A 22039-nucleotide genomic window follows, 5' to 3' on the forward strand; every position below is an offset into this window, starting at 1 on the left:
TTACAGCTGGATCTCATGTAGGCATTTCCTCAACTAAAGCTCCTGTTCTGTGATAACTCCAGCTGTGTCAAGTTGACACAAAATTAGCCAGTACAGTGAGGGAGGATGGGATAGGGGGTTTCCAAAGGGGAGACCTGAAATGGGAAAACATTTGAAATGCAAATAAAGAAAATATCCAAGAATAAAGAAAAATACTCACAAACTGAATCCAGGAACACATCAAAGACATCATCCATCAAAATCAAGTAGGTCTCATCCCAGGGATGCAGGGATGGTTCAGTATGCAAAAATTCATCACCATAATCCACCATCTAAACAGACTGAAAGAAAAAAATCATGACTATCTTATTAGATGCTGAAAGCCTTTGATAAAATCTAACACACCTTCATGTTAAAGGTATTCAAGAAATCAGGTATATAGGGCACATACCTAAACATAATCAAAGCAATATACAGCAAGTCAATAGTCAACATCAAACTAAATGGAGAGAAACTTAAACTATTTTTACTACAATCAGAGGCAAGAAGGGCTACCCACTCTGGAAATCAATTTGGTGTTTTCTCAGAAAACTGGAAATAGTTATATTTGAAGACCCAGCTATACCACTCCCGGGCATATACCCAAAAGATGCTCTAACATCCCACAAAGGCACTTGCTCAATTTGTTCACAGAAGTGAAAATGTGGCACATTTATACAACTGAATACTATTCAGCTATTAAAAAGAAAGGTATCGCCGGGCGTGATGGAGCTCACCTTTAATCCCAGCACTCAGGAGGCTGAGGTAGGCAGATTTCTGAGTTTGAGGCCAGTCGGGTCTACAGAGTGAGTTCCAGGACAGCCAGGGATATACAGAGAAACCCTGTCTTGAAAAACAAAAAAACAAAAAAAACAGAACAAAACAAAAAAAACGGTATCGCAAATTTTGCAAGCAAATGGATGGAACTTGAGGATATCCTCCAGGGTGAGTTGATTCAGCCCTTAAAGGACGTGCGTGATATGTGCTCACTTATAAGTGGACATCGGCCATGAAATGGGGATACCATGTTCCACTCCACAGACCCTAAGAAGCCAAACAAGAAGGAAGGCCCAAGCGAGGAAGCTTGACTCTCACTTAGAGTGGAGAATAAAATAGACATAAGGAGGCAGATGAAGGGAGGGATCTGGGAGGTAGGGGGATGGGCAGGGGAAGGTGGGGTTCAGGATCAGGTATGGGGAAGGACAGGAGAGATGACCAGAAAGCCATGAAAATGAATAGAAATCTACAACTGATGTGGGGATAAGGAGATAGGGGTACCTCCAGGAAGAGACAGGCCTGGAATAAGGGAGTCACCCAAGAATCAATGGGGTGACCTTAGCTGTGACTCACTACACTGGGGATATGGAACCTGAAGAGGCTACCTCCTGTAGCCATGCAGGAACCCCAGTGGTACAAAAGAGAGACCAACACGCCCACAAAACTTTTGGCCCAAAATTTATTCTGTCTACAAGAAATGCAGGCATGGGAGATGGAGCAGAGACTGAGGGAATGCCCAACCAATAACTGGCCCAACTTGAGACCCATCTCATGGGCAAGTGCCAATCTCTAACACTATCAATGATACTCTGTTATGCTTGCAGACAGGAACATGTCCTCTGAGAGGCTCCATCCACCCAGCGGTTGACTCAGACAGATAAAGACACCCACAGCCAAACGGTGGATGGACATTGGGGACTCTTATGGAAGAATAGGAGAAAGGATTATGGCCCAGGAGGAAATAGGAACTCCATAGAAAGACCAACAGAATCAACTAATCTGGACCCTTAGGGCTTTCAGAGTCAGAACCACCACAACTTGGTCTTCATGTTTGTCTGGAACCACTGGAACAGGGGCTATTCTAAAAGCTGTTACCTGTGTGCGGGATATGTTTTTCTTTTTCTTTTTTTATTAATTATTTTTTACACTCCATATTTTATACCCCCTCCTCATCTACCCTCCAACTGTTCTACATCCCATTCCTCCTCCCCACCCACCTGTCTCCATGTAGATGACCCCACCCTCTGCTCCACCTGACCTCTAAACCCCCTGGGGCCTCCAGTCTCATGAGGGTTAGGTGCATCATCTCTGAATGAACACAGACCCAGCAGTCCTCTACTATATGTGTGTTGGTGGCCTCATATCAGCGGGTGTCTGCTGGTCCAATATTTGACAGATCTCGGGGGTCCAGATTAATTGAGACTGTTGGTCCTCCTACCCTTCTCCTCAGCTTCTTTCAGCCTTCCCTAATTCAACAACAGGGGTCAACTACTTCTGTCTATTAGTTGGGTGCAAATATCTGCATCTGATTCTTTCAGATGCTAGTTGGATCTTTCGGAGTACAGTCATGCTAGGTCCCTTTTTGTGAGCATTCCATAGCCTCAGTAATAGTGTCATATCTTGGGACCTCCCCTTGAGCTGGATCCCACTTTGGGCCTGTCACTGGACCTTCTTTTCCTCAGGCTCCTCTCCATTTCCATCCCTGTAATTCTTTCAGTCAGGAATAATTATGGATCAGAGTTGTGACTATGGGAATGGCAGCCCCGTCCCTCACTTGATGTCCTGTCTTCCTGCTGGAGGTGGGCTCTATAAGTTCCCTCTCCCTACTGTCCAGCATTTCATCTAAGGTCCCTCCCTTTGAGTCCTGAGAGTCTCTCACCTCCCAGGTCTCTTGGGGGGGGGCTTCCTCAACCTATCTCTGAGGTTGCCTGTTTTCATTCTTTCTGCTGGCCCTCAGGGCTTCAGTCCTTTTCCCTCACCCCATACCAGATTAGGTTCCTCTCTCCCCTCAACTCCCCACACACCCCCTCCCAGGTCCCTCCCTGGATATGTTTTTCTAGCTGTCTGGCCTCAGTGGGAAAGAAAGCGCCTAGCCTCACAGAGACTTGAAGTGCCAAGTGTGTGTGTGTGTGGTTACTCAGGAGGGCCCCCACCTACTCACAGGAGAAAGGGAGGGAAGGATGGTGAGGGGGGTGACAGGGATGGTATGCAAAGTGCATAAGTTAAGAAAGAAAGAGAAAGAAAGAAAGAAAAAAGAAAGAAAGAAAATTGAGTGCTTTCTATGTCTGAAGTAAGCCACTTTTTGTGTTTTGGAGAGAAGAGCATTCCGAGGGGACAGCTATGTGTGAAGGTCTGTAGCTTCTAGTGGGAGGGCTGCCCTGCTTCCTTTGAGAACAGTCTTGAGGTGTTTTCTCCACACAGATGAAGACAATGACTAGCCACTGATGATGCTCAGATGTTTTTTCTTGGCAAGTTAAGGCAACCCAGCTGTTCTCTCCTTTCTCCTTGGTGCATCTAAGACTATTAACTTGGAGGAAGGCCTGAGGCAAACACCTCTAATCCCAGCATTCAGGAAGCAGGCAGGCAGACGTTAGCCGGATCTGCACAGCCAGTTTAAGGTCAGCCAGGGCTTCAGTGAGACCTTGTCTCAAAACAAGAAATGGAAATATTGTGAAAGGATAAAAACAAACAAACAAAAACCTACCATGCTAAACATACCCTTAGGCTAGTAACATTTAAATACCCACAAGCCCCAAGACATCTGGAAGTAGTTACTAAAACTCAAAATCCTAAATCACTTTGTGCAGCTGTGATAAGGTTTTTTTTTTTTTTGGTTTTTCGAGACAGGGTTTCTCTGTGTAGTCCTGGCTGTCCTGGAACTCACTCTGTAGACCAGGCTGGTCTTGAACTCAAAATCCGCCTGCTTCTGCCTCCCAAGTGCTGGGATTAAAGGTGTGCGCCACCACCACCCGGCAGGACTACTTTTAAAAAAAAAAAAAAAAAAAAAAACAGTGAGTATCCCGGGTGTGGTGGTCCACGCCTTTAACCCCAGCACACAGGGGGCAGAGGCAGGCAGATTTGTGTGAGTTAGTAAGTTAGCATAGCCCTGAAAAGCCAGGACTACACAGAGAAACCCTTTCTCAAAACACCAAAAGAACAAAACAAAACATTAAGTATCTCTATTATCGATTTGAGACTAGAGACTGGAGCTGTACAGAAGGCTGAAACAAAAGACAAAAGTCACCAGATTAAACTCAGGAACACCCAAAGTGACAGTACAGGGTCAGACCATGACGAGAAAGTGGCTTCAAAAGCAAACCTCTTGGACCAAGGAGATGGCTCATGGGTTAAAGGCGCCTGCCGCACCTATGGCCAGAGTGGCTATCCTTGGGATCCACATGGTTGGAAAGTGAGAACTGAGTCTTGAGGTAGTCCTCTGCATGAAAAGCATATAGAATAAAAAACATACACCACCCTCCTCGTTTGGAAAACAAAGCACAGGAAAGTCCTTGGCCTGGAGTTGTAGTCTAGGCCCACCTTCAAGCCCATCCCAGGATCACTCCAAGGTCACCGAAGGCTACCCAAGACCGCCTCCAGATAAAAAAACAAGTAAATAATAACTGCAAAACCTAAACCAATCAAGCAAGCAAACAGTAAAGCTCTCACAGCGCCAATGTACTTGCAGGCTCACGCCCTCCTAGGGTATGGCTGTACGGAGCGGATACACCCAGCCGGCCCGCACGCACGCAGCCTATCTTCAAAGCCTCAGCAGCTACAGACCTGACTCACACCTCCGCACTGTTTGAGGCGCAGGCACAGTCACGTGGCAGGCCCTGGCCAATCAGCAGGCTGCTCGCGGGTGAGTCCCATAAAGGCGCCAGTCGCAGGCTGCTGACAGCCGCCATCCGGGCTAGAGCTGGCGGCCACCGGTGGAGAACCGGGAGCGACGGCTCTGTGCTGCTTCATCTAGTATAAACTGAAAGGGTGTTTGGATACCGTCCTTTCTTAAGAGGTACTACCATTGCTACAGAGGCTCGGCCCCGGGGCCGCCCCAGGCGGCTCTTCGGGTGAGAATAACCGTTGTTTTTTTTATCTTCTCCCCTCCCCCATGAGCGCTGGGCCGCAGGGAGGGCAGTTGGGAGGCCATTGCCCAACCGAGTGCGTGCCGCCTGAAGCCCTGGTGAGCTGGGAGCCGCCGTCCTCTGGTCTTGACCAGCTGCGAACTTGTGGTCCCACTTTCTCCCCTTTTTTCTGCTTCTAGTACTTAGCCTTCCTACCCAAGGCTTGGAAGGAGGTTGGCGCAAAGTCCAGGGTATAACGGTTTTCTTCATGGTTGGAGTGTCGGGCCATTTTCTGTACTGTCGTTTTGAGAGGCTGGGAGAATATTTAAAGCGCCTTTGTTGTGTCTGTTCTGTTTGTGGATATCGAGGACAGGGAAATCCTTGGAATACACCAAACCTTCTGCTGTGTGCTGTGGGTCAGAGTGTGCCCCACCTCTGGGCACTGGCCTTGTGCATGGGCAAGAGTGCTTATGGACCCAAGGGAAGGAGCAGGTATGTGGGAAGGAACGAGGGAGGTGGCTCACAAAAGACAGCCCGATCTCCAGGAGCAGATGGAAGCTGGATTTAAGAGTGATAACGGCAGTTCTGGTGTAGAAGTGATTCATTGGTCAATACATACAGTGAGTTGGATGGAGCCGGGCATCATTGTTTGGCTCGGTTGTCCAGACTGGCTTTGTCTGCCTCCGCCTCAGTGGCGTGGGAATTACAGATGTTTACCACAACACCTGGCAAGATTTTCTGAGTTTTAAAAGAAATTGTGCGTGTGCGTGTGTGTGCCTGTTATGTGGGTGCTGGGTATGCATGGCTCTCTGGCCTGCTGGTCCACAGGATTGTCCTATAAGCACTTCTAACCATTGAGATATATCTCTAACCCAAGAATTGCTTGTTTGTGAGTGGCTGATATAACGTTGGGTTGATGGAATAGCAAGAGCTAAGTCTCACAGTGAGTAAGGTGACAGTTTATTAAAGGATCTATATGTCCTAAAGGCCAGGCTGTTGAAAAGTTTGGTCTTAAGCAAGTGCTTGAATGAAAAACTGGGAACGGCATTGTTGCATGAGCTCATGGGGGGGGGGGTGACAAGCAGTGAAACAGGACCTGGTGGTGTGTAGGACAGAAGGTGGTAGTCTGTCCCTTACTACCTTGGGGTCTTGGGGTGACTGAGGTTGGCATAAAGCAAAGGTGTAGATGGAGTTAAGCGGGGATGGGTAGGCATGGTACCCAACACCTATAATCTCAACACTTGGGAGGTCCAGGTAGGAGGACCAGGAATGCTAGGTCATCCTTGGCTACAGAGTGAGTTTGAGGCCAGCCTGGGTTACATAAGAAAGGGAGTGGGGGAGAAAGAGAGACTGAGAGAGACAGGAAGGAAGGAAGGAAGGAAGACAGACAGACAGGGAGAGAGAAAAAGAAGGAGGGAGGGATTAAGAATGGGACCAGAAAGAAAAGTTAGCACAGCAGACACTGTCAGGAAGGAGGTGACTGACACCTCTCTTTCCTCTCTGGTCACCCAATGTCCTGTTTTTACTGTCAAAGCACTACTTAGGTTTGTCAAGTGATAATTACCTGTTCATAGGACCTGAAAGACATCTCCAACCTCAGCTGTGACATTGGGCTTGACATCCTTCTAAGTGTTTTACAAATATTTAATAGACGAACAAATAGAATTTGGAAGATGGTGTCCTGGGAAGCAGACGAGAGTTTTAGGAGTGTCACAGTAACAGCCAAGCAGTCTGGTCAGGTAAAGTACAGCACAAGTCCATTGGACTTAAGAACTGAATGTGGTAAGTGTTAGTGTAGGGGAAGTTGTAAGGAGTGAGGAGGAAGCCAGGTGTGAAGCAGGTAATGCACACAATGCAGATTTTGGGGTATTCTGTGTGAGATCCACAAACCAACGTTGAGGTTCCAAGGAGGTAAAAGGACTTTGAGAAGAGACAGGGTAATTCATGGTGTTTCAAGTTCTGGGTATGAAGAGACATTAATGATATCATAACTTCTAAATCATTGTGTCTTGAAAAGGAAAGACATTTGCTTTGTTTTGAAACAGGTTTGCTATGTAGTCCAGCCTGGCCTCAAACCTGCGGGCTTCCTGCTTCAGCCTCCTAGTGCTGGGACCACTGGTCTCTGCCAGACTTCACAAAGTGTATGTGAGGAGAAACTGGTATAGATAAATTGAAGATATAGAAAAGAAGGAACAAGGATCACTGTGGGGTGAGGGGGCATATCCCAGAATCTCACAGGCATGGGGGACATATCCCAGCACCCCACAAGCATGGGGTGGGCTTTGTATCCCAGCATCTCACAGGTATGGCCAACTTTTGACATTATCTTGTCACCTACATAGCCCAAGTGTAATAAAGTCACAAAACTTTGAAAAGGAAATGTCAGTGTTTGAACTATGATAACCACCCTCAGCCACATTCCAGGTGGAAACTAAGTTATCGGCAGGCTGTTTCTTCACATACGTGGAAGGAATGAAGGAAACATTACCTTTTTGTCCTAAATGAAGTCTGATGTAATTCTAGATGAACCCTTTCTCTGAGACTGTGCTTGTTGTACAGCTCCAGTGAGGCCTTAGGAACAAGCCTAGAGCTGTATCTTGCTAGGCTAGTGTTTCAGCCCTGCACTATAACCTTCATGCCCAGCTACCTACTCTTTGTTTGTTTGTTTGTTTGTTTTTTGAGACAGGATTTCTCTGTGTAGCCCTGACTGTCCTGGAACTCACTCTGTAGACCAGGCTGGCCTCAAACTAAGAAATCTGCCTGCCTCTGCCTCCCAAGTGCTGGGATTAAAGGTGTGCACTACCACTGCCTGGCTTCAGCCACCTACTCTTAAAGAAGACAGGCTCTGCCAATTCCTGGACTGCAGAGGTATCCCTACCCTGGCTTCCTGATGAGCTGGGCCTTGAAGGATTTGGTTTGAAATGGGAAACTCTGCCTCTTATCCCTCCAAACAGTGGTGGGCTTTTCCTTGCTGGCCAGAACTTTTTTCAGCTGCATGGGGATTTTAAAGTGGAATGTGTAATGCATTCAGAAATAACTTTAAAATAGCCAAGAGCTCTCTCCCATGAAATTATACATGTTTAGGCTTGTTTATGGTTTTAGAAATGTCCTAACAACCAGTATAAAGCAAACACCTATCAAAACTTAAAATCATCAACCCAGAAATTTTGTTTGTTTGAAACAGGCTCTGTCTGTCCTTAAACTTGCCTGTAGCTGAGAATGTCCTTGAATAACTCTCCTGCATCACCCTAGTGTAGGAGCACAGGTTTATATTACAGCACAGGGTAAACTAATGGGACTGAGTTCTTCACAGGTGCATTAAATTTTCTCCATGTGTATGTCTGTCTGTGTGTGGGTGTGTGTATATAAGGGCAGGTGCCCATGGAACTATCAGATATTCCAGAGCTGGAGTTATAGGAGGTTGTGAGTTGCCCTCCTATAGGGGTCCTGGGAATCAAACGTGGGTCCTGTAGGAGATTGGTAAATATTCTGAATGATAAGTACTCTCTCCAGCTCTTGTTTCTGTTTTTGTTTTGTTTTCAGTCCTGTAGATTCCACCCACACTATCGTGTTTACTAGGCAAGTACTCTACTACTGTGTCATTGTCCCAGCCCTCGATCTTTCCATGGCTTGGTAGCTTATTTGTTGTGAACACTGTATAACAGTCCTATGCATGGACACAGTACAGTTTACCATTCATGTCAGCACTGTATAACAGACCTATGCATGGACACAGTACAGTTTAATCATTCATGCACTGCAGGTGTTATTGATTGCCTCCAACATTTGAGAGTTGTGAGTAAAACTGCTATAAATATCTATGTGTGGTTTTGTGGCTGGCCTTTGAACTTGCTCTGTAGCTGGGGATGACCTTGAGCCCCTGACCCTTCTGCCTGTAGGTCTGTACTGCCAAGACTTGACCCAGTGTCTTGTATGTAACAGGCAAACACTCTACCTTGAGCTACACTCACAGGCTATGGAAAGGTATTTTTAAATGTGTTTTTTTTTTTAAGAAAACAACCTTTATTATAAAAACATCACATATAGAAGTTAACCAGACCCAACATTTACACATGTTAATAAACTTGTATGCAGTTAGAAGAGCCATGTGAAGCCGTGGAGCTCATTCTGGATTCTACACTTTCATTCTTGAACATGTTTTTATGCACTTAATCCTCCACCAAAATTAACAACAAAATAATTGTGACAGAGAAGTATAAAAGCAATGACTTTGTATTCTCCTTCATAACTGTGTTCCTCACCCACACTCAGTCCTTCCTTGACCTCTGATGTTTGAACTTTGCTTCTCTTGCCATGTGTCATACTGTGCCCACATGGGCATTTATTTGCCTTATTGGCTAGGTTCTACATATGAAGGTTAATACGAGAGTTTTTTTCTTTCTGAGATTATGTTTTGTGATTAAATTTTTCTTTTTAAAGCTAAGTATTATTCCATTTTAATATACATGCCAAATTTCCATTATCTATTCAGTTGTTAATGAGTAACTAGGTTGGTTCCATTTTCTTGCTACAGTGAATAAAGCAGCAATAAACATGGAGGTTCAAGCATCTTTGGGGTAAAGTGTGGGAAATTATATTATTATTTCATAGGTTCAGATCTTGCTGAACTTGTTTAGATTTCACACTTGAGAGAGACCATAGAGTATTTGTCTCCCCGTGCACTTTGTACCATATCTTCCTGGCTCATCCATGTTGAAATGGCAAAATTCATCTGGGTAGCTAAATGTTTCTGGTGCGTACATGCGTGTGTGTGTGAACACATTTTCACCAAAAGTATGCAAGAATCCTTTTCTTCAGATTCTTGTAACATGTTATTGTTTGTCTTTTTATAACAGCCTTCCTAGCAGGTATGAGGTAATATCTCCATGCTGTTTACGTCTCTAAGGTTTGAAGGTACTTGCAACTTCTTACATACATCTGTCTGTCTGTCTATCATCTATCTATCTGTCTATCTGTCTGTCTATCTAATTTACTTATTTACTACTATTTCTGGATGCATCTATATGCACATGCATGTAAATGCTCTCTGAGGCCAAAGGGAGGCTGGATCCTTTGAAGCTGGAGTTACGGGTAATTATGAGCCAGCTGTTGCAGGGAACCAAACTCTGGACCTCTGGAAGAGCAGCCCCAGCTTTTAACCCCTGAGCTATCATTTTAGCCCCTTGTGCATCTTTTTTGGAGTGAAACCTCTCGAAAGAAGTCCTTTGCCCATGTTTGAATCAAGTTTCTTTTGTTGTATAGGACCTGCTGTGGTTCGGACACTGGCCCCTCAGTAGGTTATGTGAACACTTGTAGCAGCCTTCTCCCATTTGGTAGGCTGTCTTTTCATCTCAATGATTCTTTCTTCCCTGAGTGTACAGAATCTATTTCATTCTCTTCACTGATTTATCTTTGCTTGTGGTGTCTCTAATTTTGATGTCTTCAAAATTCCAAAGACCACAATCCAGATTCACATATAAAAGAATATATACCACATGTACCTCATTTGTCTCTTTGAATCTGGGTTACCTCACTATCTCTATCCATTTTTCTGTGATTTTCATGATTTCATTTTTATTATCTGAGTAATATTCCATTGTGTACATGTACTACATTTTTTAATCCATTCATCCATTGACAGACATCTATTGCTATTTCTAATTCTTTGCTATTATAAATACAATATCTATGAACATTGTTTATAGTAAGTGTCTCTACAGTAGGATGTAGAGTCCTTTGGGTATATGTCAAAAAGTGGTAGAGCTGGGTCTGGAGGTAGATCCATTCCTTGTTCCCTGAGGAACCACCACACTGATTTCCACAGTGGCTATACAGGTTTGCACTCCAGCAATGAATGGATATTTCAATACCCTTGCTCTACGTGCTTGCCAGCATGAGCTGTCATATTTTTTTTTGATGTTGGTTATTTTGATGGGTCTAAGATGAAATCTCAATGGAGTTTTGATTTCATTTCCCTGATGACTAAGGATGTTGATTATTTCTTTAAGTGCTTCTTAGACATTTGTATTTCATCTTTTGAGAATTCCCTTCTTAGATCTGTATTCCATGTTTTAAATTGGATGGTTTCTTATGTCTAGTTGTTTCAGTTCTTTATATATTTTAGATATGAGCCCTTTACTGAATGTACAGTAGTTGGTAAAAATCTTTCCTATTCTGTGGGTTGCCCCTTTGTCCCAATGATGGTGTCTGTTACCATACAGAAGCTTCTCGGTTTCATGAGGGTCCATGCATTAATTGCTGTTCTTAGTGACTATGCTAAGGGTGTTCTGTTCAGGAAGTCTTTTCCTGTGCTAATGAGTTCAAGCCTATTCGCCACTTTCTATAATTGGATTCAGTGTATCTGGCTTTATGTTGAGGTCCTTGATCCATTTGGAGTTGAGTTTTGTGCAGGATGATAAGTATGGATCTATTTGGATTCTTCTACATGTAGCCATGCAGTTTGATAAACATCATTTTTTGAAGATGCAGTCCTTTTGTCCAGTATGTATTTTTGGATTCTTTGACAAAAATCAGGTGTCCATAGTGTGTAGACTTTTATCAAAATCTTCAACTTGATTCCACTGATTTTATGTCTATATTGTCCTGTTTTTATTGCTCTTGTTCTATAGTACAACTTGAAATCTGGAATGATGATAGATACCTCTAGTAGTTTTTATTATCCAGGATTTTTTTTTAGTTATGTGTGTGTGTGTGTGTATGTGTGTGTGTGCGTGTCTATATGAAGCATAAAATTGTCCTTGCAAGTTCTGTGAATATCTGTGAAATATTGATGGAAATTGCATTGAATCTACAGATTGCTTTTGGTACGATGGCCATTTCACTGTATTAATTCTACCAATCCATGAACATGGGAGATCTTTCCATCTTCTGATACCTTCTTTAATGTCTTTCTTCAATATCTTTTTTTTTTTTTTTTTTTTGGTTTTTTGAGACAGGGTTTCTCTGTGTAGCCTTGGCTGTCCTGGAACTCACTCTGTAGACCAGGCTGGCCTCGAACTCAGAAATTCGCCTGCCTCTGCCTCCCGAGTGCTGGGATTATAGGCGTGCGCCACCACGCCCGGCCTTTCTTCAATATCTTAAGGTTGGTGTTATACAAGTATTTAATTTGGTTGGTTAGTGTTGCCCCAAGATAATTTTTGTGGCTATTGTGAAAGGTTTTGTTTCTCTGATTTCTGTCTCGGGCCATTTGTCATTTGTGTATATGAGGGCTACTGACTTTTGTGTTAATTTTGCATCTTGCTACTTTGCTAAAAGTGCTAATAGGCTGTTCCTGGTGGAGTTTTTAGGGTCATTTATGTATAAAATCATATTATTCACAAATAAGCATACTTTGATTTCTTCTCTTCCTTTTAGGCTCCCCTTAACCTCTTTCAGTTGTCTAATTTCTCTAGCTAAAAATTCAAGTTCTATACTGAAGGTATGGAGGGAGCAGACAACCTTGTCTTATTCCTGATTTTAGTAAAACTGCTTTGAGTCTAAGTCCCTTTGGGATGATGTTGGCTGTACACTTGCTGAAAATCTGCCCATTATGTTGAGGTATGTCCCTTGTATTCCCAGTCTCTCTTTCCCCTTTTCAAAACTCTTGGAACTGAAAGTGTTTTGAATTTCACATTTGGAAATATTTGCATATAATATAATGAGATATCTTCAGCTAGCAACATTAAATTCATTTATGTTCTATGTATGAGCAATGTATATATACATATACACAAATATAGTTTTATACAGTATTTTTAGTGTGTTTGTACTTTTACCACATTCTGCTCCATGAAGTCAGAAATAGAATTTTCCAGGCATAGTGTCAGGTTCTGGAGTGTTTCAGATGTTAGGTCTCTACACTGGTGCTCAACCTGTGGCAGTCTACAGGTTCTATGTGGTAGAATAGTGGATAACGTGTGGGCAGGGCCTGGGGAGGATGGGGTTTGGTGCCTGTTTAGAATGTGACTGTGAATCTAGGTGGGAAGAACATCTCAGGCCTGACTGTGTTGGCTCAGAGGTTGGCCAGCCAAGAAATTAATGAAGGATATGCCTAGTCCAAAAAGACAAAGTGGGGAAAGAAAATGATCTTGAGGGGTCAGTAATCTTGGCCCTGGAAGTCTTGGGGACAGTTTAGAAACTGTGACATGTGTTTGTGTGTGTGTGTGTGTGTGTGTGTGTGTGTGTACCCATGCATGTGGAGACCAGAGGAAAATCTTGGTGTGTGTGTATGTGTTTGTGTGTGTGTGTACCCATGCATGTGGAGACCAGAGGAAAATCTTGGATGCAATCCTCAAGAACACTCTCCACCCTGAGATAGGATCTCTCATCGGCCTGGAGATCACCAGTTAGGCTAGAGCAGGTACGCAGAGAGCCTCAGGAATCTTGCTTTGTTCACTCCCCCAGCACTAAGATCACAAGCAGGCTCCTTCTACCTCTCTGCTTTTTAATGAGGGTATTTGTGTGGCAAAGCACTTTACTGACTGAGCTATCTACCCAGTCTCTGCAATTTAATTTCTTCTTTTTTAATGATGCTTTAAATTTTATTTTATTTTTATTTATGAATGTGTCTATATAACCTGGGTGCAGTGTCCACACAGTCCAGAAGAGGATGTTGGATGCCATGGAGCTGGAGTTATGTTGTGAGCCACTCAGTGCCAGTGTGAGGGACTGAACTCAGGACCTCTGGAAAAGCAGTACATACTCTTAATGACTGAACCATTTCTCTAGCTCCTGTAATTTCTTATAATAAATGTTCTGTGTCTCCATTGTCCAGTGGCTATCCACCAACCATATGTAACCAGATGTTAGGCAGTTAGAGGTGGCCAACAATATGTATGATCATTTATAATACCCTATCAGTCATCAACCAATTTAGGATTGTGTGTCTCTCTGTATTAATGGGGATCAAACTCAGGACCTCACATGCAAGGTAAGTGCTCTACCACTAAACTCATACTTCAGCTCCTGATTCAGTTTTAAATGGCCGCCATAGAGATAGAAGATTTCATTTTCAAGAGAAGCTGATAAAAGTAAATTTATTAATGTAAGATCTTGGGGCTGGTGAGATGGCTCAGAAGGTAAAGACACTTGCTGTTAAACCTGCCGATCAGGATTAAGTTTCCAGAATCCACGTGATGGGAGGAAAGGACTGACTAGAGGTTTGCTCTGACCTGCACAAGCATGTGTGCATGTACACATGTACAACCATGCATATGCTCATGCAATAATAAATAACTTTTAAAGCTGGTTGTCTAGGTTTCCTTTCTCATTGATACTTTAAAGAGTAAATTTTGCATTTTAACACTTTGACAGGGGTTACATTTCCCCTAAGAGATTTCTTCTGCTCACCTTGTATTGTAAGTAGATAAACGCACTTCATAAACAGCAGCTTCCATCCCTCTAAAAACACCATTAAGAGTACCAGGAGGCCCATGCCTGTCGTTCCAGTACTCAGGAGGATGAGTAGAGGATTGCCTTGACTCTGAGGCTCATTTGGGCTTCAATAAGACCCCGTCAGAAAGAAGGAAGGAAAGAAGGAAAGAAGGAAAGAAGGAAAGAAGGAAGGAAAGAAAGAAAGAAAGAAAGAAAGAAAGAAAGAAAGAAAGAAAGAAAGAAGAAAGAAAGAGGAGAATGGGAGAAAGAGAGGGGAAGGAGGAAGGAAGGGAGGGAGGGAGGAAGGGAGAAGAATTAAATAGCTGGCAATTGGAAGGTAGAAGCAGAAAAATGAGAAATTAGAAACCATTCTAGACTATAGACTAAACTTGAGGTAAGCTGGGATACATGAGTCCCTGCCCCTCAAGCCTTCACCAAACCACAAAACCAAGTTTGGTAGTAATATGCCCATGCTCCAAACTCTTGAGAAGTAGAAGCTGTAAGACTGTAGGAGCAGGAGTTCTGGGTTATTCTTGGCTTTATGAGGTAGGATGAGCTACATAAAGCCTTGCCTCAAAATATAAAGAAAAAAGAAAAAAAAAAAACCAAAAAACTAGGAGAGACTGTGTGATATTTACACACTAGAAGAAGATATTTGCAGTACATAACAACAAAGGCTTTGTGTTCAAAATACGTGACAATAGTGACAGACAGCACAGTAGAAATGTAGTTACAACACCTCAAATGTGCTTGGTGGATGATGCCCATGTGGCCAGTAAACACAAGGAGGAGCTTCCCATGGCTCCTCAGAGAAACGCGGTTACCATCACACGCTAGCCTCCTGTGCACACAGAGGGCTGATGTGGAAATAGGATCGGACGCTAATACAGGAAGGAAGTGGCTGGAGAGTGGTTTGCACGTTTTGGAAAGCAAGTGGCATCTTTTAAGTTGAATTCCTGCATATGATTTAGTAGCTTCACTTTTTGACTTATACATGGCATGCACATATGACTCAGTGATGTCACGTCTGGGTTCATACATTTCATAAACATTCATATATTACATGTTTTTGACAACAATGTCAAATGACTCTAAAGTCTCAAAGTGAATGATGTGGATGTGAATGGTATATGCTATAATAATCTATACTTGGAATGCTGAGGCAGGAAGCTTCCTGCAAGTTTGAGGATGGTCCTAGTCTACACAGTGAGACCTTGCTCAAGGAAAACTAAAATAGGAAAGAAAAGAAGCTTTCTCCTGCAGTGAATTAGTTTAAGTGAACAAAGCAATTCCTGAATAAGCCTTATAAACATAATAATGAGGGACAAGCCAAGTGAACTGTAGTACATAGTAAGTAATGCTGTGTCTGTGCCAGGCTTGAAGTGTTTCAGATAACTCAGAGGTAAGAGTAGGCTGTAAGACTGGTAATGACCTGAAATTAATGCATTTCAGCAGAGTGGGAGTCCATCTTGGCTGTGCTTCAGAAATACAAGGAACTTTTAAAAACTAAAATTGGTTGTCATACACTAGAAAGAAAGAAAAGATATACAATCACCGTGTGGTGGAGCCATCCTCCTGTGGCACTCTGGTTATATGTCTCTGTTGATAGCATAAAATATCTGTGTTTTCACTGAGCACTGTGTACAGTCCCCAAAAACCACAAGCAGCTTGTGTGATGCTGAAGGTGAAGGTAAGATGCAGTGCCACAATGGAATGTCACACAGCTTTAAAAAGGAAGAAGGGGCTAGAGAGATGGCATAGTGCTTATGAGCCCTTGGTGCTTCCAGAGTCCAATTCCAAGTGCCCATTTTGAATGGCTTATCATCTGCTTCATCCTGGTACCATCCAATGCCTTCTAGCCCTTGTCGGGCCATTAAGGACACTTGTACATATAGCTACATACTCACACACATCTTGGTACCAACTGAGGACACCCGTACATATAGGTATATACTCACACACACATACATAATAAATTTTTTTAAAAATACAAACCTTTAAAGGAAAGAAATGGAGGCTGAGGTCATATAGGTCAGGGTAGGTTTCATACCTAGCATGAACATTGTCCTGAGTTCAATCTACAGCACCACAGAAGTGTGTGGGTAGGGGTGGTGGCTATCAAACACCTGTGATCCCAGTTCTCAGGAATCTGAAATAGGAAGTTTGCAAATTCCAGGCTAACCCTGGCTACATGGCAAAGGAGAGAGGAGGAAAGAAAATCTGACATTCTGTAAACATGGATGACTTTTGAGGATTTTGAACTAAGTAAAATAAGCCATTTATTTAAACATGTAATGTGCTCACAAGATGGCTGAGCAGGTAAACATGCCTAGCGGCCCGAGTTTAATCCCTAGGACATACACGATGAAGAGATGGTTCCTATAAGTTGTCCTCCGATGTCCACAGCATGCGTGCTTGCTCGTGTACATGCATGCGCGCGCGCGCGCACACACACACACAAATGTAAGAATAAAGTGAATGCTGTGTGATACCACATGTAACATCTGAACTGGTGCATTTCATAGAAACAGAAGAGCCAGTCTTGGGTCTTGTGCTACAGGCCTGTAACTCCAGCTCTTAAGCAGTTCAGGGCCCTTCTGAGCATAGTGAGAGACCTTGCTCCTGGAATAATAACAACAGCAGAAATACAAGTTGTGGATGCCAAGGGTGTGGGAGACAAGAGTCGGTGGGATAGGGATATAGAATTTTAGATTTGTGAGATAGAGATGGGGAGACTGGCTTCAGAAAAACATGAGTATATGTAATAATTGTAAACTAAGGACTTTAACAGTTGATTGTTTCCGTATGGGTTTTACACAAGTCAAATGGAGACAAGCAATTACTGGGAGCACTGATGTCATATAAATGACTCTGGCTTAGTTTCAACACACACATGCCTCTTCTCATTTTGCTTACTAACTGGAAGAACTATCATCTTCCCATTTCTAGAGTCTGAACTCTATCTCTACTCAATAATGCTATCCAGGCATCTCAGATAGAACAGTGCGCACCAAAGAGCCAGGCCTTAACACTCACAATTCCCTTCCTAATTTGTTTTCCATTTTATTTATTTTAGTTACTACTGTTGTTGGTGTTGAAGCTTAGACTAGGACCTAGGCCAGGGTAAGCCACCTCTTTGCCACTGCGGTATGCTGCTAGGCCCTATATGAATTGGAGGATGTGTGTGTGCACGTGTAGGTGTTGATGGCTTGGAATTTTAAATAAATTATTAAATCACAAGACAGTTTTGGGGGTGGTGGTGGAGGAATTAGTCAAAAACTCCTTCAGTCTTTCTACTATGTTGAGTGAACAGCTACAGGACAGCTAAACCTTTAACCTTCCTGGTGCTTCTTCTTTCTTAGGAATTTGTAGACTTTTCCTGCTAAGACCTCAATTTGTATTTTTGAAGAACAGAAAGAAATTCTGTGACGTGTTTAAATAATTTAAACCATCTAAGACCAAGACATACATAATGAAGCAATGCATACTATTTGTATAAAAAAGGTTAGTATTTGTTTAAAAATTTGTCATTTGTCTTTTTTGTTCCTAGCCTAAGATGTGAGGGTTTTTTTTTGGATTTTTTTTTGGGGGGGGGATGGGAATGTTTTTGTTTTTGAGACAGGCTTTTACTATGTAGCCTTGGTTGGCCTGGAACTCAATATATAGACCAGGCTGGCCTTGAATTTATAGAGATCTGTTTGTTTCTCCCTCCTGAGTGCTAGGACTAAAGGTGTGTACCACCATGCCTGGACATTTATAAATGAACATTTAAACAAACTGTGTAATATCTTATCTGTGTGGATTGTGTGTGCCTATAATCCTACACTCAGGAGTCCGAAGCAGGAAAGTCTTACCTAAGGCTGGCCTGGACCACCTGCCCCCAGAACAGCAGCATCATAAAGCCAGGCTTGGTGATGTACTACTTTAGTGAGCTCCGGCCCAGCCCCAGAGACAGAGTCAGACCCTATCCAGAAAAACAAAACAGCAAAAGTTACTTTTTTTCTTGAATAAACCCTTTGCTCTCTTATAAATGGCTATTTTAAAGTACTTTTTTTTTTTTTAATTTTTCAGGACACGTCCTCATAGACAACTTTAAAATACCAGGATCTGAAGTGGTTGAGAATGTCTCTGCCAAGTCGACAAGCAGCTATTGTCAACCCCCCTCCACCAGAGTACATAAACACTAAGAAGAGTGGGCGGTTGACGAATCAGCTGCAGTTCTTACAGAGGGTTGTGCTGAAGGCTTTGTGGAAGCACAGCTTCTCCTGGCCTTTTCAACAGCCCGTGGACGCTGTGAAACTAAAGCTGCCTGTGAGCACCATGACATGTTAATTTAAAATAACTTTCTATTTTTAATTTGTGTATGTGTGTGGGTGCATGCATGCGTGTGTATGTGTGCACATTTCAACATACCTGTGTAGATCAGAGGACAGCTTGGGGAGGGTCAATTCTCTCCCTACACCCTGGGTTCCAGGGACTGAGTTCAGGTTGTCAGCCCATGGGCTTAGTACTTTCCCTTCTAAGCCATCACTGGCCCAGATCTCAGGTGCTTGAATCAAGGCAGAAGGGGAACCTTGTAAGGAGCCCTGAAGCCACATGGTAGTGGACCAGAAGGAGCAAACACAGTATCAACATACAACCTGTAGAGACTTAGTATGTTTTTTCATAAAGCACATCCATTAGGAATGGGCATTTGATGAACTATGGGAGAGAACTGTCACCAAGATGCAGAAGCTGCTACTTTCACCCCTTTCTCAGAGAATACTAGGAAATGGGGGATGATAAATTCCTTTCAGAGCTAAGCTTTGGAGGAAGCAATTTTAAATTCTAAAAACCACATTGAAAAGCTATACCACTCTTGGGAATATACCCAAAAGATGCCTTACCTTGCCACAGGTGCATTATTTATTCATCATTCTTTATTTGCATGTGTGCATGCAGATACACAAGGCAGGAGCATGGAAATTGGAGGAGTCTGTTCTCTCTTTCCACCATGTGAGCCTGCAGTGCCAAGTGGTGGTGAGACTTGGTGGTGAGCACCTTTATGGTCTGAGTGACCTGTCAGCACTGCCTGCCCTGTAGTCTTTAGAAGCTTTTCCTTTCCTCTGAAAAGCAAGGCTGTGACAACTAGCCGTGGCTTTTGTTACTAAAGGCTCTGGTAACCAGGCTATTGACAAAGGTAATAGTTTGAATAGAAGTGTACTGTTTATGTTTAAATCAATAGTTGTAGTGAAATCCTTTTTTACATGTAATGGTACTGTACTGAACCCAAGGCCTCGAAGCATACTAAATGAGTATGCATACCTCTGAGCTACGTCTCCAGTCTGCTTTAACATATATATTATTAGTTTATCGTGGTGCTGGGGGTGGAACCCAAGGTCTTGTGCATATTTTATGAGTCGCTACCTCTGAACTACACCCTCAGCCTCATTCTAATAATAAACCTTGTTCAAATCTACAGGACTATTACACTATCATAAAAACCCCAATGGACTTAAGTACAATTAAGAAGCGGTTGGAAAATAAGTATTATGAGAAGGCTTCCGAATGCATAGAAGACTTCAACACAATGTTCTCAAACTGCTACTTATACAACAAGGTATGGAAGCTGGTATCACAGCACCTCTTCTTTGCTGTTGTGTGTAACAAGTATGATTTCAAAGTCCAGGTCCTGATTAGAAGTGCTTCCATGTTGTTTTTGAGATGAGAAGGACAGTTTGAAACACAGTTTCCATGTCTGAAGTCAAACTCAAGTTCCCCTGCCCCAGCCTCTAGAGTCCTTGAATTATAGGCATGTCCGTCATGTTCAGCTTACCTATTGTTATTACATATACTGATTTTTTAATATTTTGTCATTTTTCTCTTAGTGTGTGAACATGTATAGAGGTCAAAGAACAGCATTCAGGAGTTGATTTTCTCCTATAGTTGGTTATAGGGCTGGACTGAGGTCATTAGGCTCATATGGCAAGTATTTTTTTACCAATTCTGAGCCATCTCACTGGCCCTACTTTGCATATTTTAAGAAAAATGTTATCATTGGATTTCATAATTTTCATAATTAATCTATTTGCTCAACTTGTTTTTCAGCCCATTGGCTGTATTTTGGTCTGAATAGCTGAAATGGGCCAAGGAAAAAGTGAAATAGCAAAGCCAGACTGTACCCCAGGAAGCTGAGGCAGGAGGATTGTTTGAGTTTAAGGACAGCTTGGGTACAGTATGTGACACTGTGTCAAGAAGAAAAAGAAGCACTGGTGGGCTGGCTCTCTGTGACCATTGTGCAGGGTTTCTTCTGTCCTCTTGATATCTTAGTTACAGTTGAGCACCCGATGGCACATTAATCTTGGTTAAATTTTCTAGCGATTACCTAAGTTGGAAACTTATTGACACACTTTGCAGTGCTGAGGACTGAACCCAGCCCTGAAGTTTTATCAGGTGTCTATAGTAAAAATGTTTCAGTGTCTGACTACAGCTTTCACATTTCCTTAGTAGTAGCTTTGTCTTTGCTCAGCGATGGGTACATTAAGGCTAGGGGACACTACAGAGCACTAGGGGACACTACAGGGCACTAGGGGACACTACAGGGCACTAGGGGATACTACAGGGCACTAGGGGATACTACAGGGCACACCGATCTCACCCAGTCTCTACTCAGTGTGCAAGGTCAGTGACTGACTTTGCTCAGCAATGCCCCCTATTCAAGTGTAGAAATCTTAACTGCATACTCCTTTTTGTATTGTTGTGTTGGTTAGATTACATTTCTTTGTTGTTCAGAAAAACCACTCTGATCCTTTTTCAAAGGTGAGGGGTTAGATGCTAGAACTTAAGATCTTTCCTGCTACACTGTTTTCTAAATAGAAGAGATAAGACCTGCCGAAGAGTGCTATGACATGTTCTACAAAGAAATGTGGTACAGCAGCCACTCTATGTATCCTTAGCATATTTCCAACATGTTTTCTAGACTGGAGATGACATTGTTGTTATGGCCCAAGCTCTAGAGAAGTTATTTATGCAGAAATTATCTCAGATGCCACAAGAAGAGCAAGTTGTGGGTGGTAAGGAGAGAATAAAGAAAGGTAAGGTCAGAGTGCATTGTTGACGCTGACATGTGTGGGGCGTGTGTGTGTGCACGTGTGTTAGAGTAAAACATAAATAAAATAGAAAAATAGAATCCTTCAAAATACATAGACATATGGAAGTCCTTTTATTTACATTTCTTTTGAAACCGTTTGCCCATTTAAACAGTCTCTTCCACCTTACTTACACGGTGGCTACCAGTGTGCAGCCATGTTTCAGTCACATGATGATATTTATCACATTGTTGCCCGGTTGATTGTAGCTGCTGTGACTATTCTCAGAGGCTCTTGTATCTGTGTGCTGTGTCAATAAGAAAACCCAAATGGACTGTAGCTGAGAACGAAATGTTATTGGGTCTAAGATTTCTTTCTCCTCTAGCTGAAAACATTTTACTAACTGAGCTGTTGTTATACTCCCTTTCTTAATTTGGATTTTGGATTTTTTTTTTTTTTTTTTTTTTTTTTTTTTTTTTTTTTTTTGGTTTTTCGAGACAGGGTTTCTCTGTATAGCCCTGGCTGTCCTGGAACTCACTTTGTAGACCAGGCTGGCCTCGAACTCAGAAATCCACCTGCCTCTGCCTCCCAAGTGCTGGGATTAAAGGCGTGTGCCACCACGCCCAGCTTAATTTGTATTTGAAATAGGGTTTCTCTAAGTTGTGCAGGGTGGCCTTCAGCATGTGGTCTTTCTGCCTCTTGAGTGACCGGGATTACCAGCCTGCAACATCATCTCTGGCTATA

The 22039-nt window shown here is 42.8% G+C and overlaps 1 protein-coding gene across 1 annotated transcript in view; it reads left to right on the top strand.

Annotated features, from left to right (window-relative positions):
• The first annotated feature begins 4658 nt into the window (after nucleotides 1-4658).
• Brdt (bromodomain testis associated) overlaps nucleotides 4659-22039 on the top strand; it is a 57540-nt gene continuing 40159 nt past the window's right edge. The window contains exons 1-5 of the mRNA XM_021210665.2: nucleotides 4659-4807; nucleotides 17591-17732; nucleotides 18300-18539; nucleotides 19690-19827; nucleotides 21187-21301. Coding sequence (XP_021066324.1) covers nucleotides 18351-18539; nucleotides 19690-19827; nucleotides 21187-21301 — 442 coding nt within the window. The 5' untranslated portion in view covers nucleotides 4659-4807; nucleotides 17591-17732; nucleotides 18300-18350. The remainder of the gene's footprint in view (nucleotides 4808-17590; nucleotides 17733-18299; nucleotides 18540-19689; nucleotides 19828-21186; nucleotides 21302-22039) is intronic.

The sequence above is a fragment of the Mus pahari genome, chromosome 13 (genome assembly GCF_900095145.1).
Source record: "Mus pahari chromosome 13, PAHARI_EIJ_v1.1, whole genome shotgun sequence".
NCBI classification, from domain to species: Eukaryota; Metazoa; Chordata; class Mammalia; order Rodentia; family Muridae; genus Mus; species Mus pahari.